Source organism: Lithobates pipiens, unplaced genomic scaffold, assembly GCF_037356315.1.
Source record: "Lithobates pipiens isolate NorthernLeopardFrog02 unplaced genomic scaffold, aLitPip1_a1.2 Scaffold_1, whole genome shotgun sequence".
NCBI lineage: Eukaryota > Metazoa > Chordata > Amphibia > Anura > Ranidae > Lithobates > Lithobates pipiens.
Window position 1 is genome coordinate 226,688,985 of NW_027507685.1, and position 18,189 is coordinate 226,707,173.

The 18,189-nt window shown below is 43.3% G+C and overlaps 1 protein-coding gene across 2 annotated transcripts in view; it reads left to right on the plus strand.

Moving 5' to 3' along the window:
• The window catches only part of LOC143988952 (antigen-presenting glycoprotein CD1d-like), a 78,890-nt gene that overhangs the window by 8,065 nt on the left and 52,636 nt on the right, over positions 1 to 18,189 (plus strand). The window contains exons 1-3 of one of the 2 annotated variants that reach the window (XM_077488913.1): positions 9,148 to 9,306; positions 10,167 to 10,424; positions 15,588 to 15,866. In XM_077488913.1, coding sequence (XP_077345039.1) covers positions 10,178 to 10,424; positions 15,588 to 15,866 — 526 coding nt within the window. In that variant the 5' untranslated portion in view covers positions 9,148 to 9,306; positions 10,167 to 10,177. Of the gene's footprint in view, positions 1 to 9,147; positions 9,307 to 10,166; positions 10,425 to 15,587; positions 15,867 to 18,189 lie in introns of those variants that run through there. The other variant, XM_077488902.1, reaches the window with a different exon arrangement.

Sequence of the window (18,189 nt, forward strand, 5' to 3'; positions counted from 1 at the left end):
TTCAGCGGACAGTCCGCTCGTGTGTAGGCAAGTTGGACGGACTAAGTATGGCGCATGCTCAGAAAGGATTTACACGGCCGAAGGTTGCATTGCAGTGTATTGGACGTTGTTTTTCTAGTCCCGTCGTACGTGCTGTACACGTCATCGCGCAAGCTTTCAGCGGACTGTCTGTTCATCGTGTGTGGTCAAGTCCGTTCATTCAAATGTTGGACGGACTGTCTGTCGGATTGTCTGACGAACTTAGTTGGGCAGACAATCCGCCCGTGTGTACGCGGCCTAACTGTGAGGACTTATAGTGTTGTGACACCAGCACCACCACCACAACCACCAAAGGCCCAATTTTTCTACCACTGTTCAACAATGGCATGTAATTACAATTCTTGATATAATCGTTCACAGCAGGGCGCTCCAGCGCCCACTAAGAGTCACTTTGAGGGCTTACAATGTTGTGGCTAAACCAACACCTTCTTCTGCCATTTCTGCAGAGCATATAGGGCAGGCCCCTACTTTCAAACATCCAACTTACAAACGTCTCCTACTTGCAAACGGAAGGAGACAACAGGAAGTGAGATGAAAAAAGACGGACGGCAAAACAAATTATACAGGGGTGATAACCCTTCCCTATGTTTTCCAAAACACTTAAAAATTGATTTTTTGACTGGAGCTACACTTTAAAAATGTACCAGTTCAAAATTATAAACAGATTCTATTTAAAGCGGGGTTCCACCCTAAAGTGGAACTTCCGCTGATCGGAACCCTCCCCCCCCTCCCGTGTCACAATTGGCACCTTTCAGGGGGGAGGGGGTGCAGATACCTGTCAAAGACAGATACTTACACCCACTTCCGGGCATAGACTCCCACGGGAGTCTATGCCTCTTCCTGTCCCTGCGCGCTGTCTGCTGGGACACACACGGGTCCCAGAGACAGCGCGGACAATTCCTATTGCGCTGCGCGACTCGCGCATGCGCAGTAAGGAACTGGGAAGTGAAGCCGCTTTGCTTCACTTCCTGATTCCCTCACCTAGAATGGCGGCGGCAGCAGCCGAGACCCGAGCGATCAATCGATCTCGGCTGCCGGCATCGCTGGACCCCTGGACAGGTGAGTGTCCATTTATTAAAAGTCAGCAGCTGTAGTATGCTGGCTTTTAATGTTTTTTTACGCAGTGCAGTCCCGTTTTAACACAACAAACCTACACAGTCCCTGTCTTGTTTGCACCGCCTGTATACTGCTGTTCTGAGTATATAGGGCACGTCTTTCCTTTTTTTATGGGTACGGGGTTCCCCTTAATATCTGTACAAGACCCAAAGGGGCTAGTAATGGGCAGGGGTGGCTACCCATGCCATTTTTCTCAATGATTTTTATCCATATTGCCGGAACAAGATATTACATTAAAACCGCAAGCAGTTTTAAATGACTTTTTTTCCATTAAATGTCATTTTGTGCAGGCACTGTTCTAACACGGGAAACACGTGGCACTTCACAGGCATACTATAGACACCCCCCAGGCACGATATTTAAAGGAATATTTCACTTTTTTTTTCACTTTAATCGTCCTTAAAATCAGTGCTCCTGAAAAACGACCGTTTTTAAAAACATTTTAGGCATTGACCCATGTCCCCTGGGGCAGGAGCCAGGTCCCCAAACCCTTTTTAGGACAATATCTTGCATATTAGCCATTAAAATTAGCACTTTTTATTTCGAACGTTCGAGTCCCATAGACTTCAATGGGGTTCTAAAGTTCGCACGAATTTGCAGTCTGTTCGAAAGTTCTGGTGCAAACCGAACCGGGGGGTGTTTGGCTCATCCCTATTTGCAACACTAAACACCTATGGTAAGTGTCGCCTATAGAAAATATAGGGTACTGAAGTTTGCAATATGCATGCAAATTTATGGTTTGAAATGTTATCTCTTTACTCAGTGCAACCTTATCTTTTATATTTTACCAAAAAATTTGGTAATGTATTGTGTTTGTGTGCCCTAAAATCAATGTAACATAAAAAATTGGAACTGCCAATATTTTATTCTCTAGGGCAGTGATGGCGAACCTTGGCACCCCAGATGTTTTGGAACTACATGCTCTACTACACTGCAGAGTGCCAGAGCATCATGGGAAATGTAGTTCCAAAACATCTGGGGTGCCAAGGTTCGCCATCACTGCTCTAGGGTGTCTGCTTTAAAAAAATATATAATGCTTTGGGGGTAATGTAATCTTCAGTCCTAAAATAATTTTTTAAGCATGCGTGCAAAAAGAGAGGCCCGGAGTATTACCAGAGGTATAAATGGAGGGCCGGCATGACAGGGGTTAATGGGGCTTGGTACAGGAAGTAATTGAAAGGGGGAAGGCTTAGGAGGCAGAGCAGTGCAGTGGGCTAGGTGTAGTGGGGTGGAGCTGTGGAAGGAAGTGAACCAAACAGGAAGGGGGGAGAGAGGGTAAGTAACTTGCCTCCTGGCTACTGCTCCGCTTGTTTTTCTTTAGCATGGGGGACGTAGAAACATTCATGGCCCAGCTAAGGGTGACAGCGGCAGTGCACAGCGCCGACTAGCTGCACACCCTGGTCGGGGAACTGCTCACGGGAGCTGGGAGCGGGAGTGCTGTCCCTGCACCCCCGCTGTGACACGGGCTCAGAGGTCCAGGCATCCAGATCGATTGGCCAGATAAGCAGTGTGGCAAGGGCCCATCCGGTCAATTATGGGGAGCAACCTAGGCCCCCCTGGAAGGTAGCGAGTGGTGAGGTCATGGGCATCTGCGGTGGCACCCAGCAGACTTCAGGTGTAACGGGCTGGGGCAGCGTGGAGGATCGCGAGGATGCTACCCTATCTGAGGGGGAGCTGAAAGACGAGAGCAAAGAAGAGCCAGTGGAGGTGCTAGCAGCTAAGGGGAGCACGGTGATGGCTCGTGGAGGTCAAAATCTGCAGCAGCCTGGTAAGAGGCTGTTTTGGCCGACAATCTTTGTCTTCTGTGTGTATGCCTGTGTTTGAGGGAACGGGTTCTGGGGGGGGGAGGGGGTTGATTGGTGTGTCTGTGACAGGGGTGGACGTGGCAGTGGATTCTGGGGGATCAGGATCTGGTGCAGATATTGGCGTCAGTTGCCTCGGGAGCAGGGGTGGCGCAAGTGTCAGTAGCAGGGGAGGATGGTGCGGCGGACAAGGTAAGGCACTGGCTAAGGAGGTGGACAGGGTTAGCTTGGTAAATTCAACAAAATGTGAGGTGTACGTTTGTTTTGAAGGGCTGCTGGGAGCACACCTCAAGCAGGAAGCGCGGTAAAAAATTTGGCGGGTGAGTATGTCAAAATTTTTTCCCTTCTTCCACTGGAGAAATTTAATCTGAACAGAGGTAAGTTAGATGAGAGTAAAAAAGAGGAGGAGGAGAAGAGGAGGTACAGGCTCATTCCTTTGTCATTTACAAATTGGCTTCAGACATTTGCCATTTTAGCGAGTGTTATAGGGGAAAGGGCGCCGGAGAATTGCTCCGCTCTCTTTTGCTACCTGTACTCAATCGGGGAAGCTAGCGAGTTTATGGGGGTCTGGCCAGGCTCAGCTACGATGACAGTACGTCCATAATTGCGCTGGGACCACAAAGACATTAGTCTTAGGATGCGGCTTATGACCTTGGCGCTGGCTGGGATGTCGGTTTTTCAGTCAGGGGCCTGCGGATCTTCTACCTCTGACAGTCGGTCAACAAACGTAAGGGGTGTTGTTGGGTGTTCAACAAAGGGAATTTTAAGTTTGGAACAACGTGCAAATTTAAACACGAGTGCTCCGGCTGCGGGGTCCCATTCCCTCAATAAATGCACACAAAGGGGCAAGGGCAGAACGGGGGAGCTTGTGGGAAAAAGGGAGGACTCCGGTGAGCATAGCAAGTATACGCCCGTTTCTAGGTAGGTATCCACAGAGGGAGACAGCGGAACTGCTGGCTTCAGGATTTTAGGAGGGCGCTCGTATTCCATGTAGGATTACCCACCCTCCCAACCTGCAGACAATTTGAGGTCGGCATTGGCTGGCCCGGAAGGGGTGTCCAAAAAATTGTCAAAAGAGGTTGAGCTGGGCCATATAGCTAGTCCATTTGCCTCTTCACCGCTGGATAATTTGATGGTTTCTTCTTTGGGAGTGGTCCCCAAAAAGGAACCCAACAAGTTTAGATTGATCCATCATTTTTCCTATCCCAAGGGGGGCTCAGCGAATGAATCCATAGATCTGGGCCTGTGTTCCGTTTCATAGACTTCTTTCGATATGGTGGTGTGCTGGGTTTGGTTATATGGTCAGGGGCCTTTATTGGCAAAAACGGCTATTGAATTTGCTTTTCGCCTGTTGCCATTACATCCGGACAGTTTTCATTTGTTGGTTGGTAAGTGGCAGGGGTGTTACTTCATTGATCAATGTTTGCCCATGTGGTGGGGCTATTTAATGTTCTTTGTTTGAAACTTTTAGTTCATTCTTTGAGTGGGTGGTCAGGGAGGTGTCTGGGGTTCCGTCTGTCATCCACTACTTGGATGATTTTTTGTGTATCGGGCCGGACGCTTCTAATCAGTGTAGGATTTTGTTGGCCACTGTTCAGCACATGGTGGAACTCTTTGGCATTCGGCTGGCAGCAGACAAAATGGAAGGTCCGGCCACAGTGCTAAGCTTTCTTGGGATTTTGATTGATACTGTGGCCATGGAATGCCGCCTCCCAAGTTGACAGATTTGAGGGTGGCGGTGGTTTCAGCGCGGGGGGCTGGTAAGTTGACCCTGCGCAGACTTCAGTCGTTTTTGGGTAAACTCAACTTTGCTTGTCAGTTTAATGCCGATGGGCAGGGTTTTTAACTGCTTGCTGGCGGCGGCTACAGCGGGGGTTCAGACGCCGGGACATCATATTTACCTGACCTGGGAACACAGGGCGGACCTGGGAGTTTGGGAATCCTTTTTGGATTCCTATAATGGCAGTTTTGATTTGGAGCTTTTTACTGATGCAGCAGGATTGGTGGGCTATGGGGCACATTTTCGGGGCAGTGGAGTGCGGGCCCATGGCCCTTGGAATGTAGAGAGGTGGGGTTTACTAGGAACCTGGCACTTTTGGACCTGTTTTGTGCAGGCTATTAATAGCGTGTCGGCGTCATTACCACCGGCTGTGCATTTGTTGAGACATTTGGTGTTAGCTTGTTTGCATTGGAATGCTTTGTATATGCGGTTCATATCCCAGGGTGCACTAATTCCTTGGCCGATGCTTTTTCTTGGTTTCAGTGGGACAAGTTTCGTTTGTTGACTCTGGGAGTTCCTTGTCCAGCACATTTTCGGCGGTCGGTGAGTGAGGCTACCTGGTTGGTGTATTCAAAATCCTGGGAGGAGTGGTTAGATTTGGTCCATCGTTTTGGTGGAATGGCACCTGAAGGGGATGATGGGTTCTTGATGTTGTATTTCATAGGAGATGGGAGTTTCGGTGTCAGTATTGAATAGTAAACTGGCAAGGTTGGCTTTTTGTTCAAACAGTTGGGTCGCAGGGATTGCACGAAGGATTTTTTTTTGTGCGGCAAGCAGTGAAGGGTTACGGCAGGAGGCCTTGGCCAGTGAATGGTCGTCATCCAGTGTACTTTGAGTTGTTAGGTTAATTTTTCCTGGTGCTGCTGGAAGTGTGTTTGTTCTACAAGGACCCTCAAAAGAGAGATACAAGTACCCCCTGGTACAGCGGGACTTTAAAGGCGAACAAGGAAAAACCTTATTTATTAAAATATAATTTTATTTGAAAAATATATTTTTTAAGAAATATGTATAAAATACATTCTATGCAAGAAAAAATTCCTTTACATACAATACACTGTTAAACAAATTCAAAGATGAATATGAATACAAGAAATCCTCCAATAGCCTGACGTTTCAGGATACAATCCCTTCCTTCTTCAGAGGCATTTTTAGGAGAGTATAAGTATATTCTGAAAGAGTAGGAATGGTCTTAGCAAGGACATTTTTAGGCAAATAAAATTATGCAGTGTTTGAACATGTCTAAAGTATGTTTGTCGGACTATGAGGACCTTTTGTTTCAGTCGGCTTTTTCCTTGGCATTTTTCGGAGTGCTGTGCATCTGGGAATTGGTTTATTCTTCTAGGGTGGGGGGTCCGATGGTTTGCAGTCAGCGGACGTGCAATACAGCAACAATTTGGTTGTTTTTGGATCTGAAGATCCAAGACCGACCAAGCCGGGCGGGGGGTATGGGTTGAGTTGTTCGGTGTTAGCGGGTCACCGGGTTGTCTGGTGCTGGTTGTTTTGTGTTTCCTGGAGTCACACCCAGTCAGGGTCAGACCCCTGCTTTTGCATGTGGATGGTTCGACTTTGTCTCGGTATCAATTCACGGCAGTGTTTCAGAGGTGTTTGTGGGTGTTGGGATTTTGTCCATCGGATTTTGCTTCTCATTCTTTTCACATTTGGGCTGTGATGGAGTTTGAGTGAGGAGTAGGGATGGGCCGAACACCTCCCCCATTCGGTTCGCACCAGAACATGCGAACAGGCAAAAAATTTGTGTGAACACCGTTAAAGTCTATGGGACACGAACATGAAAAATCAAAAGTGCTAATTTTAAAGGCTTATATGAATGGTATTGTCTTAAAAAGGGATTGGGAACCTGGGTCCTGCCCCAGGGGACATGTATCAATGCAAAAAAAAGTTTAAAAAAATTGACGTTTTTTTTTAGGGAGCAGTGATTTTAATATTGCTTAAAGTGAAACAATAAAAGTGTAATATTCCAAAACAGCAAAATTACATTTCTAAAGTAAAAAAAGTAATTTAAAACTACTCGCTGCTATAATGAATTGTTGGGCAATACACATAAAAGTTCATTGATAAAAACACAGGGGAACCCCGAACCAAAATGTAAAAAAATGCATGGGGGTCCCCCCAAATTCCATACCAGGCCCTTCAGGTCTGGTATGGATATTAAGGGGAACCCCGCGCTAAAATAAAATGGCGTGGGGTCCCCCAAAAATCCATACCAGACCCTTATCCGAGCATGCAACCTGCCCCCCTACTCCTGAACCGTACCAGGCCACATGCCCTCCACATTGGGAGGGCGCTTTGGGGTAGCAGCCCCCCAAAGCACCTTGTCCCCATGTTGATGGGGAGAATGGCCTTATCCCCACAACCCTTGCCCAGTGGTTGTGGGGGTATGTGGGCAGGGGGCTTATCAGAATCTGGAAGCCCCCTTTAACAAGGGGACCCACAGATCCCGGTAAAGGGTACAAATGTACTTCCTTCTTCCTTCCTCAAAAAAATGCAAGCCGCCTACGATCTGCCTCCATGGGAGGAACCCACCGTAATGACGGGGCCTCTCAGGTGGCAGTTCTTTTATAACACAATGACATCACTGGGTGACCCCACCCCCCTCTGACACACGGGGACATCCATATAGCTTTCCCGTAGCGAGTAACCGAGTGGCTCCTAAATGTTCATCTTTTTTAGTTTGTGGTTCTTAGTTAAGTAGGGGAATATTATACTTTTATTGTTTCACTTTAAGCATTATTAAAATCACTGCTCATTGCCGTTTTTTTTTTAAACTTTTTTTTGCATTGATACCCAGGTCCCCAAACACTTTTTTTTATGACAATACCATGCATATAAGCCTTTAAAATTAGCACTTTTGATTTCTCCCATAGAAAATGCGATGTTCGAGTCGAACTTACGTTCGACTCAAACATCTGGACCATCCCTAGTGAGTAGGCATTGCGGCGACTTGGAATCTCGGGGTTATTGCCTGTATGTTCATCCTAAGTTGCTGTAGTACGTTAATTCATGTTGGGGTTTTGTGCATGTATTTTGTCCTTTTTGTCCCCTCTGTGGGAGGAGACAGTGATTCACTGGATCGGGATGTCCGGTCTATTGTGGAGTAGAGTAGTTCCAGAGTTTAAGAGCTATGCTCGGCTGGATAGAGCCCCCCATGTGTTATTGGTACGTGCTGGGGGGAATTTGTTAGGGCTGTGGTCTATAAGAGAGCTCATACAGGATGTCAAATTTGACTTCTTGTGGCTTTGAATAGATTACCCAAACTTGAAAATAGTATGGTCGGATATGGTAGCACGTAAACAATGGAGGTGGGCTAGGTCGATGGTAGGCATTAACAAGGCAAGGGTTAAGGTGAATCTGGAGGTGGCAAGATTTCTGATGCGCAATGGGGGTTTGACGGTGCACCATTACGAGTTGGTGGTTGAACCTTGGAGATACTTATGCAGGGACAGTGTTCATTTGAATGAAGTTGGTATCGACATGTGGTGTCTTGGTTTGGAGGAAGGTATACAGAGGGCCCTGAGGGTGTGGAGCTCCGCTCAAACCTAAGGTGTCAGGTTTGAGTGGTGGTGGTGGGTGCAAGGTCCTTTTAGGTCATATGGGCACATCAAAAGGCATGGTGTAGGGACCCGTCTGAGGTATTCCTCCCAGGTGGTATATGGGTGCCTGCTAGTTGTTTCTGAGTCAGTGGTTTCGTGACTGGAGGCCTGAGAAGTGACTAGCAGGTACAGTTCTGGTTTTGATGCCTATTGGGACCTTATGCTCTATTTTAGGGAATAACAAGATGTTATGTTTGAAAAGCTTATTATGTTAATTATTATGGAAATTATTTTATATTTATATTTGGTTAATAAAACGGCTGTGATGGCCAATTTACTCCATTTCAGTGTTGTGTGGTTATTAGAGGGGGGAATGGGGTTATTGGTGCAGGAGGTAACAAGCCATAGTTAATACCATAGTCAAGCAAAAATGGCTCTGGCAGCGAAAGGGTTAAAATATGGCACTATAGATGAACACTGCAGCCTAAAGTGTTTTACTTCAGGTTAAAGACTCTCAATTTTTTTGTCAATGAAGCTTCCAGCCTGCATATGATCACATGGTCAGGAACTCCGCTCAATTGGTTACTGAACGTCAATGGTGACCAAAGTTGTCAGTAACATCTGAGATTGAGAGGAAGGTATTTATAGAATGTATCCCTAGCATGGCACATCAGGCTGCAGGATGTTTATATATGTATGATTGTCAGAAAGAGTTATACCAGAAACAGCCTTAAAGTGGTTTTAAACCTCACATATGAAATATGAACAAAGCATATCCCCCATTGTGTATTTGTCTCAGTCCAGAGCACTAAGTGTCATTTTTGTCTGATAATTTGTTCCTCTGCTATCAGCAAGTTTTCCTGACACCAAGAGAAAAAAGATGACCGGCGAGGGACCTCCACCACACAGCCTGTGAGTGACAGTCTTCGGCCCTGTTCCTATGTGATGTGTCCCTTCCCTTCTATCTACTCTCTGATCTTTCCTCACTGGGCTCTGAGAAAAGAAGACTGCAGATAAACAGGTACACCTTATGTAAAAGGATTTGTTTCATGCAGGGGACAATCTGTCAGGCACTGGGCCATTCAGGGGGAGCAGATGTTCGTATTGGCTGAGGTCTTTTTCTGTCTACATGGATTGGGACAGAACAGTGTAAAGTTGACCACCCCTCCTGAATGGTCTAGTTCCGGACAGTTTGTCGCCTGCATTTTGGCTGGGCTATAGCTGACTCTGAATTGTGGTGTTCCTCCTGTCCCCCTGGAGCTGCAGCAATTGACTATTCTCAATGTATCTACACATTTGATGGATGTCTGAGTTCCCTAAGGGAGCAGATCAAGTCAACGAAACGTGTCGGACCCAATTATTGGGAATCTTCCATCTCATTCTATACCATACCATCAATTTTGATTCGTTTTATATGCACAATGTGATATTTTAAAATGTCATGTGGTCTTATGAACCTTATGCATGTTTTTACTCATTTCGTAATAAAGCTTTACTTGATTTTAAAATTAATTCTATTCTGTTGCCTCTCTGACAATATTACATCCTAAAAAATCTTACATAACAGATAGGAGGCAGAGTGCCCCTAAATATTCTTCTTTTTTACTTTGTGGTTCTTAGTTAAGACATTTGAATTTTACACCCAAATACTCTCTTCTGGAAACACTTGTCTATTTATGTTGTTACTTGTTGCATGTTTGCTAGTATTTATTGAATTGGCAATGTTTGTTACGTAAATGGCTAATGTGGCCAACTTAAACCCATATAAAAAAATCAAGGGATTATTTGGAGTGTAGAATTGCAGGGATGGAGTTTGACAAATTCATTAATCATGTATGTGAGAGACATAGTCAGACAACTCACAATCGCTTCTTTCCCCAGGCTCTATCAGCATGACAGCCACACAGAATTCCTATTTATCCAGTGACCAAGTATGGACCTTCTGGGGCTCCCTGGAGGTTGAAGACATTGAGACACTGGCAGCCTACAATGACTCAGGGCTTATTGAATTCAAACAAAGTTGGTCAAAGGGGAACCTGGATGACATTCAATGGCAGTATTATATTATGTATTTTAAGAGTTACTTATATTATTTTCAAATACATCTGAGAGAAATCGGTGAGAAAGTTGGGTTTAAAGGTAAGACATTGGATTGTAATTGGATTATGGTAATTCAATAATATTAAGAGGATACATTCAACCACAAAAAATATGGGAAACTCCAATCTTCACACTCAATAGAAGTCAAGTAAATAAAGAGACACATTTTGGGCAATGTGAAAGTACCTTCTGGTACTTGGGCATACTCATCAAAGGAGTGCTGGAGAAGGGAGCTATTACTCTGCCCAGAATAGGCCTGTCTATTTAAATGCCTAGAACTCAGAATAGTAGTTTTCTGTTTCAATATTTCTATTGATGGTTACGGCAAATGAAGCTCACAATGTAGGCAAATAAAAAGAAAAAAGACAGGCATTGATCTATTATAGGTACAGCAAACCCATATACCAAAGTTTACCCTCAGGCCACATGGGGCTGTCTGTTTTTACTACTCTGCTTGCTCAGCGGGGATCGCTCCGTTGATCTCCGCTGAGCCGGCGGATGACAAGTCCGTCTCTGCACTCTTTGCAGGGAACAAAGCCCCATACACACTATCAGATTATCTCTGCTGAGTTTTTCCTTCAGATTTACCAAAAACATATAATATGAGGACAAACCTTAGGAGTTTCAATGTGTATGCAATCAGGCAGGCCCTTCTACTACATGGTTTTGGTAAATCTGAAGGAAAAACTCAGCAGATAATCTGATAGTGTGTATGGGGCTTAGGAGAGGAAGAGAAAAGGGGGAGACATAATTCAACTTCGTGACAGTCCCATCTATTCCAGCAAAAAAGGATTTGTTATTAATATGCAGTCTGCAAGTAACTAATCCATGCGCTCCAGATTCACTCAAACCTGGTGGAGATATCAAGTAAGAGGCAGACCATCTTCTCGTTGATCTTGATCCTTGAGAGTTTACATTTCATTAATCTAAAGTCTACCACTCGACTCTTTCGGGCAGTTGCAATTGCAATTTTGGCTGCCAGGAATATAAAATAGATTAAGGCCTGGGTAGATCTGTAAACTCCAGCTATGGGGTCATTAAGCAGTGCAGTACTGGAGTTTTTAATTTTAGTCATGGTCGCCATGAAGATCAGGGAATGAACTCGTATCCAGTATCATCTAATTCTAGGAATCGTCCTCCATATGTGGAACATCATTCCCACTTGCCCACATCCCTGGAAACAGAGCAAGGAGGAACCAGCCTACATTCTTGACAAACATTCTGGGACCAAATACGAATGAGAGAGGACCTTATAGCTTGCCTCCACAAGGGAGACATTCATAATGTATTTATGTATTCTAAGAGACCAGTCCCTCCAGTCCTCCTTGTCCATCTCCTCGTCTATGTCCCATTCCCAGTCGAGCATATACGAAAGTCTAGTTGAAGTGGAGACAAATAACTTATATAGGCTTGTGATGCCCTTCTTCTGAGCCTCGCCATGGAAACATCTGCTTTCAAAAGCTGTTCTTGTGGTAATGTCAATGGTGTTTCATTGTAAGGGGCGAGGAAAATTGAGAATTTGCTGCAAGCAGTAAAGCTCAGCATCAGGCATCTCAAGCTGTTGTGTAAAATATGTAGAGGGGTGTATTCCCCTAAGAACCAGAAAGTGTTCCACATGATAGAGGCCTTTATTTGGACACTATTGGAATTCCTATGGCCAAAGATCCGGGGGAAATTTCCAGCTTGCCAAATAATGTCTCTACAGGAGAGTAGGGAGAGTTGTTTGCAGGAATAATACCACAAATACAATGAATGTGACAGTGTAAGGCAGAGGATTGTGGGAGAAACCCACATTAAAAGATTGATGGGAAGAGGTGTGCAAGCCTGTGCCTCCAAGGCTATCCAGAACAGTAGTTTTCAATCGTGGCACTCGTCTCAATTAAGGGAATGACTGAAAACCTTTGGCAGGACCAAACACAACTCAACTAGCCCTTTCATGGTAGGGACAGTTTTCTGTGTGCTAAAGAGAGAGTACGCTATAGAGTGTGACATGGTGGACATGGTGAATAATGATTGTTCCTGAAGGATAATTATATGATACACTTTCTGATCACCAATCTTATTAGTAATGGGCTGTTGGGGCAGGGAAGCAATAACCTCCTTGCTCTCCTGTCCATTATTTTTCTGTCTTGCCTTTTATTGTGGATGTTAGAGAGCCAATGGGCCATTAAAAATATATATATATAATTGTTTGGAGCAGCAGCATCCTTCCAGGTAAGGTGGCTCTCGCTGAAATCTTGGAGTTAATCTTCTAATAAAGGAGGGCTCACTGTTTTGATTCATTCACTTGTGTGTGTGTAAATTTCAGCTTGAGCTATTGGGACTGTAAACAACAGGACTCTCCAACAGATAAAGTGTCACTAAACTCACATCATAAAAAAAACTACCAATAAATGGTGTATTACATGCGGTTCATACTCACTCAGTCTACCCTTGCACTTGGCTCCTCCCAGCACTATAAGGGTTAAATGCTTGTTTAGTCTAGGGGTGCAAGGATAAGGTGTATTAACCTATCCCTTATCGTGGGAGACTCCAGTGCACCTCCTTGGTTTGTGGCTGGCCCCTTAGTAACATCACACTTAATGAAGGGCATTTAACCCTCTATTGTATGTGAGGAGATGAGCATGTGACCTTGGACTGACCCTGTGTCAGGAGCATGTAACGCTCCGGACCCATGGTAGCTACTGATCTCATTCCAGCAACCTGATTTTGACTGAGCTGCACCCTCCCTGTCTGACTGTCCATCTGTAGAGTGATTGCTAGATACAGCCTTTGGGTGGTGTTCAAACCTATTTTAAACCTGAAAAGCCCTCAGTGTCATGTTTGTGATAGTGTTTGCAACACGTATTTTAAGCTCCCTGTTTTACTGCCTTTTTCTTATGCCTCGATCCTGATCTTTGCCCTAGCCCTGGCAGCTAGTTTGGATTACCTTGTTATCGACCTTGGATTGGACTTTGACTATGCTCCAAACTCAGCCTGCCTTTTGACCATGGATTTGACTCTGACTACTCTCTAAATGCTGCCTGTCCTGTATCCGAACTGCCACTGACCACTCCGCCTGTCTGACAACCACAAGTACCTGTTTGCTGTGATAAAGAATGGTGTTGCGCTCCACACAAAATGAATTAAATCAAATAATAGTGAATAAATAATCGCATACAAAATCTAAAAAAACACACCTATGCGATTATAATAAACAATTAATTTAAACTGTATCTATACCCTATATGCATAAAATCATTATAAAGTGACTAATAGGGTATTCAGAATATACACATATTCCTAGTATCATTTGTAAAGTGATCAGTAAAGAAATTCAAATAGTCTACGTATTCCTAATAAAGTGCAAGTGAAGCAATAAATAGCGAAATCGCAGGTAATAATAATGATAATCCAGAAGGGTGTGCAATCCAAGATGTGTCTCAATCCATAAAAGTGCATCCAAGTGAAAAAATATACGTTAAAAATTGTATAAAAGTAAAATCCAGCAAATAAATAAACAAAAAAATATAAAAATATACAAAAAAATAAATAAAGCTAGATATAAACCACAATCCAAAAAAATTCTTAAAGTGTCTCTATTTGTCGAAAAAGTGGCAATCCATATCAGGTCATGCAAATAAGTGAATCCACACTGTGCTGTGTAAAAAGTTAATTCTGTGAACAAACACGGGATAGTTCCACCGGTGATCTTACAACTCCTCAAAGCAGGTGCTCACACACTGAGTGCAGTGGGTACCTTACCTCACTGCTGTCAGTTAGACAGCAATATGCTCCAATGATTAAGGTGTATATCCTCAGTTGATATAGGTACAGCAATGTGCTCCAATGGTTAAGGTGTATGTCCTCAGTTGATATAGGCACCCCAGACAATTCCCTCCAGGTACTCAGCCATGGACCACAGATCAAACCTGGAAAAGAGAAGAGGGGCTCCAATAGTGAAGTGTCTGGGGTGCCTATATCAACTGAGGACATACACCTTAACCATTGGAGCATATTGCTGTACCTATATCAACTGAGGATATACACCTTAATCATTGGAGCATATTGCTGTCTAACTGACAGCAGTGAGGTAAGGTACCCACTGCACTCAGTGTGTGAGCACCTGCTTTGAGGAGTTGTAAGATCACCGGTGGAACTATCCCGTGTTTGTTCACAGAATTAACTTTTTACACAGCACAGTGTGGATTCACTTATTTGCATGACCTGATATGGATTGCCACTTTTTCGACAAATAGAGACACTTTAAGAATTTTTTTGGATTGTGGTTTATATCTAGCTTTATTTATTTTTTTGTATAGTTTTATATTTTTTTGTTTATTTATTTGCTGGATTTTACTTTTATACAATTTTTAACGTATATTTTTTCACTTGGATGCACTTTTATGGATTGAGACACATCTTGGATTGCACACCCTTCCGGATTATCATTATTATTACCTGCGATTTCGCTATTTATTGCTTCACTTGCACTTTATTAGGAATACGTAGACTATTTGAATTTCTTTACTGATCACTTTACAAATGATACTAGGAATATGTGTATATTCTGAATACCCTATTAGTCACTTTATAATGATTTTATGCATATAGGGTATAGATACAGTTTAAATTAATTGTTTATTATAATTGCATAGGTGTGTTTTTTTAGATTTTGTATGCGATTATTTATTCACTATTATTTGATTTAATTAATTTTGTGTGGAGCGCAACACCATTCTTTATCACTAGTATTACTTGAGGGGAGGGTTTGCACCTCTGTCGGTGGTTTGCTGCAACCATATTAGCTCTTTTTGTTTAACCATTGTAGCGCGAGGATAACCAACAATTACCTGTTTGCTGTGCTTGGTTTGTGCCTGCCTCATAATAATGGCTAGGCGCTATAGAATTATAAGACCAGGGAGCAACTGAGTACTGGTAGGCCTGCTTGCCTTATGGAAAAGGGGGCTGCTATAGTCAAAGAACACAGAAGCCAGCTATAGTGCCTGACCACCAATGCTAGAGGTAGGCGTGACAAGCTGCTTAGTAGGGATGCAGGATAAAGGGAGCCTGCCAGAGCCATGAATTAGATATCCCTGCACTCTTAGAATAAATGAACCCCACTGCAAGGGTGGAATTTGTCTCATTCCCGGAGTTCAGCTCTAACAGAAAGCAGCCAGAAAAAATTACTACTTATTTTAACTGATAATCAATTTACCTCAGGTGCCTTCTTAATCCAGTGCTGGGTGAATTGTTCTTCATCCTTGAATGATATCAAGAGTTTCACCTACAGAGTGGCTAAGGATGGAGAAGATCTGGTGTCCTATAATGTCGTAGAGCAAGTGTGGGTTGCTGGCAATACTCCTTACTCTCAAGATGTACAGAGGATCATGCAAAAGGACAGAGTCACATCGATGTCTATTAATAACATACTGATTAATCGTGGCCTTCCACTGGCCCTTACGTATTCAACTGCGGGGAAGGAAGCTTATTCAAGAAAGAGTAAGTAGCTACAATTACTTAAGTCATTAAAGTGTTTGTTACAATAAAAAAAGTACACAGTGCCTGTGCTGTGTAATTTGGCCTCTTGTATCACCTGAAATACCTGGTTGATCCTGCCTGGCCATGCCCTCGATGCCTGCTGAGCCCTGTCACCATGGTCAGTTTACGTGTCTCCATCATTGGCAGCTCTCCTGTCATCTTTTGTGCTCCTCTCACCCTCCCCTCCCTGCCTGTCAGCTTGTGACAGTGCCTGTTCCTTGCCTCCTGCTGCTGAAATTACCTTTAATGTTTCATATAATCCTCTGTGTTTCCTAGTCCTGTGTGCCCCTGTATATTATAAAAAAATGCCATTCTATACCTGATTTCAGAGCGCCCCTTGGCTCTCACGTGACCAGCTGCCTCTCTCCTCCCCTCCTCCTCCTCCTCCCGACTGACATCAGCGAGTGGATTCTCAGCCCCTCCCACTCTAGCTTTTAGATCTGGAGAGGGGAGAGGCGGCCGGTCATGTGAGCGCCGAGCAGCGCTTTGAAATCAAGTATAGGTGACATTTTTAAAAAAACACAGAGATGGGCACACAGGATTAGGAAACACATGGGATTATGTGAAGATATGACAGTAGTTTAACAACCACTTTAACTCAAAAATAAAATTGTAATTTTTTGAAGCTCACTAAATATTTATATGTGGTTGCTGAAAGCATTTTCTTTTTCTTTTTTTTTTCTTTATTTGCACATGGTGATTTTGTTAGTCACACATTTTCCTGCCCCAGGGTGGCAAGATTTACACACCATATTGTGTCAAGACAGCAAAAACAAATTAGAATTTTGGATTATTTTCTCACTCAGTTGCAGTGGTCACCGGGACATCTAGAAATGTCAAGTAGAATATGTATCCACAGAAATCAATGTATCACCCTGAACTAGAAAGTGTCAATTTAAAGCCATAAAACACTTTTTTTTTTTAAGTGTTTTGATGTTTGATTAACCAGGTGACTCTGATCCATCCTTATACTAATTTACAAAGGGCGCCCCTATCACTCGGACAACCAATAGGCTTTTTCAGACCTTTTTTAACCACTTCCGGACCGACTCATGCCTATATACGTTGCCACTTTGAAGAGGAATATCTTTGTTATGGCAGCAGCTAGCTACCCCAACCCCAGTATCCTCTTCTTCAGTGAACGGTCCGGTTTCAGATAAAAGTGGTCTCTGCAGCGGATTCACTGCAAGATCACTTTTATCAGCGGTGGGAGAGGGCCACTCTCTGGTGCCCTCTGCCGCTTAGCAGAGCCATACATTTATTTCTTATTTATTTTTTTAAATAACATTTAATTTTATTTCTTTTTTTATTGCATTTTAGTGTAAATATGGTATCTGAGGTCCTTTTGAGCCCAGATGTCATATTTAAGAGGTCCTGTCATGCTTTTTTTCTATTACAAGGGATGTTTACTTGTAATAGGAATAAAAGTGACACCATTTAAAAAAAATAAAAAGAACACTGTAAAAATAAAAAATAAATGGTAAAATAAATAAAAATCTAAACCGACCCGTCCCACCAAGCTCGCGTCCAGAAGCGCTCGCATATGTGAGCAGCGCCCACTTCTGAAAATGGTATTCAAACCACACAAGTGAGGTATTGCCACAATTGGTAGAGCGAGAGCAATAATTCTTTCCTCTTTAACTCAAAACATGCTACCGGTAGAATTTTTTAAACGTCGTCCTAAATGACAATTTTTAAGGGTAAAAGTTTGTTGTGATTCCATGAGCGGGTGCAATTTTGAAGCGTGACATGTTGGGTATCAATTTAGTCAGCGTAACATTATCTTTCACAAAATCAAAAAAAAATTGGCTACCTTTACTGTTAATTCAAAAAAGTGTATTTTTTACAAAGTGCTGTTGTAAGACCACTGCGCAAATACAGTGTGACGGAAAGTATTGCAAGCAAAAAATATATAATGTTTGCCAGTTCTAGGTAATTTTCTAGCAAAAAAAATGTTTCTACTCTACTGGGTTACCGCAACCTTAACCTCAGCAGACTATTATCATATTATACAGGATTTACAGTGCCTTGCGAAAGTATTCGGCCCCCTTGAACTTTTCAATCTTTTGCCACATTTCAGGCTTCAAACATAAAGGTATAAAAATTTTATTTTTTTGTGAAGAATCACCAACAAGTGGGCCACAATTGTGAAGTGGAACGAAATCTATTGGATTTTTGAAACTTTTTTAACTAATAAAAAAATGAAAAGTGGGGCGTGCAAAATTATTCGGCCCCCTTGTGTTAATACTTTGTAGAGCCACCTTTTGCTGCGATTACAGCTGCA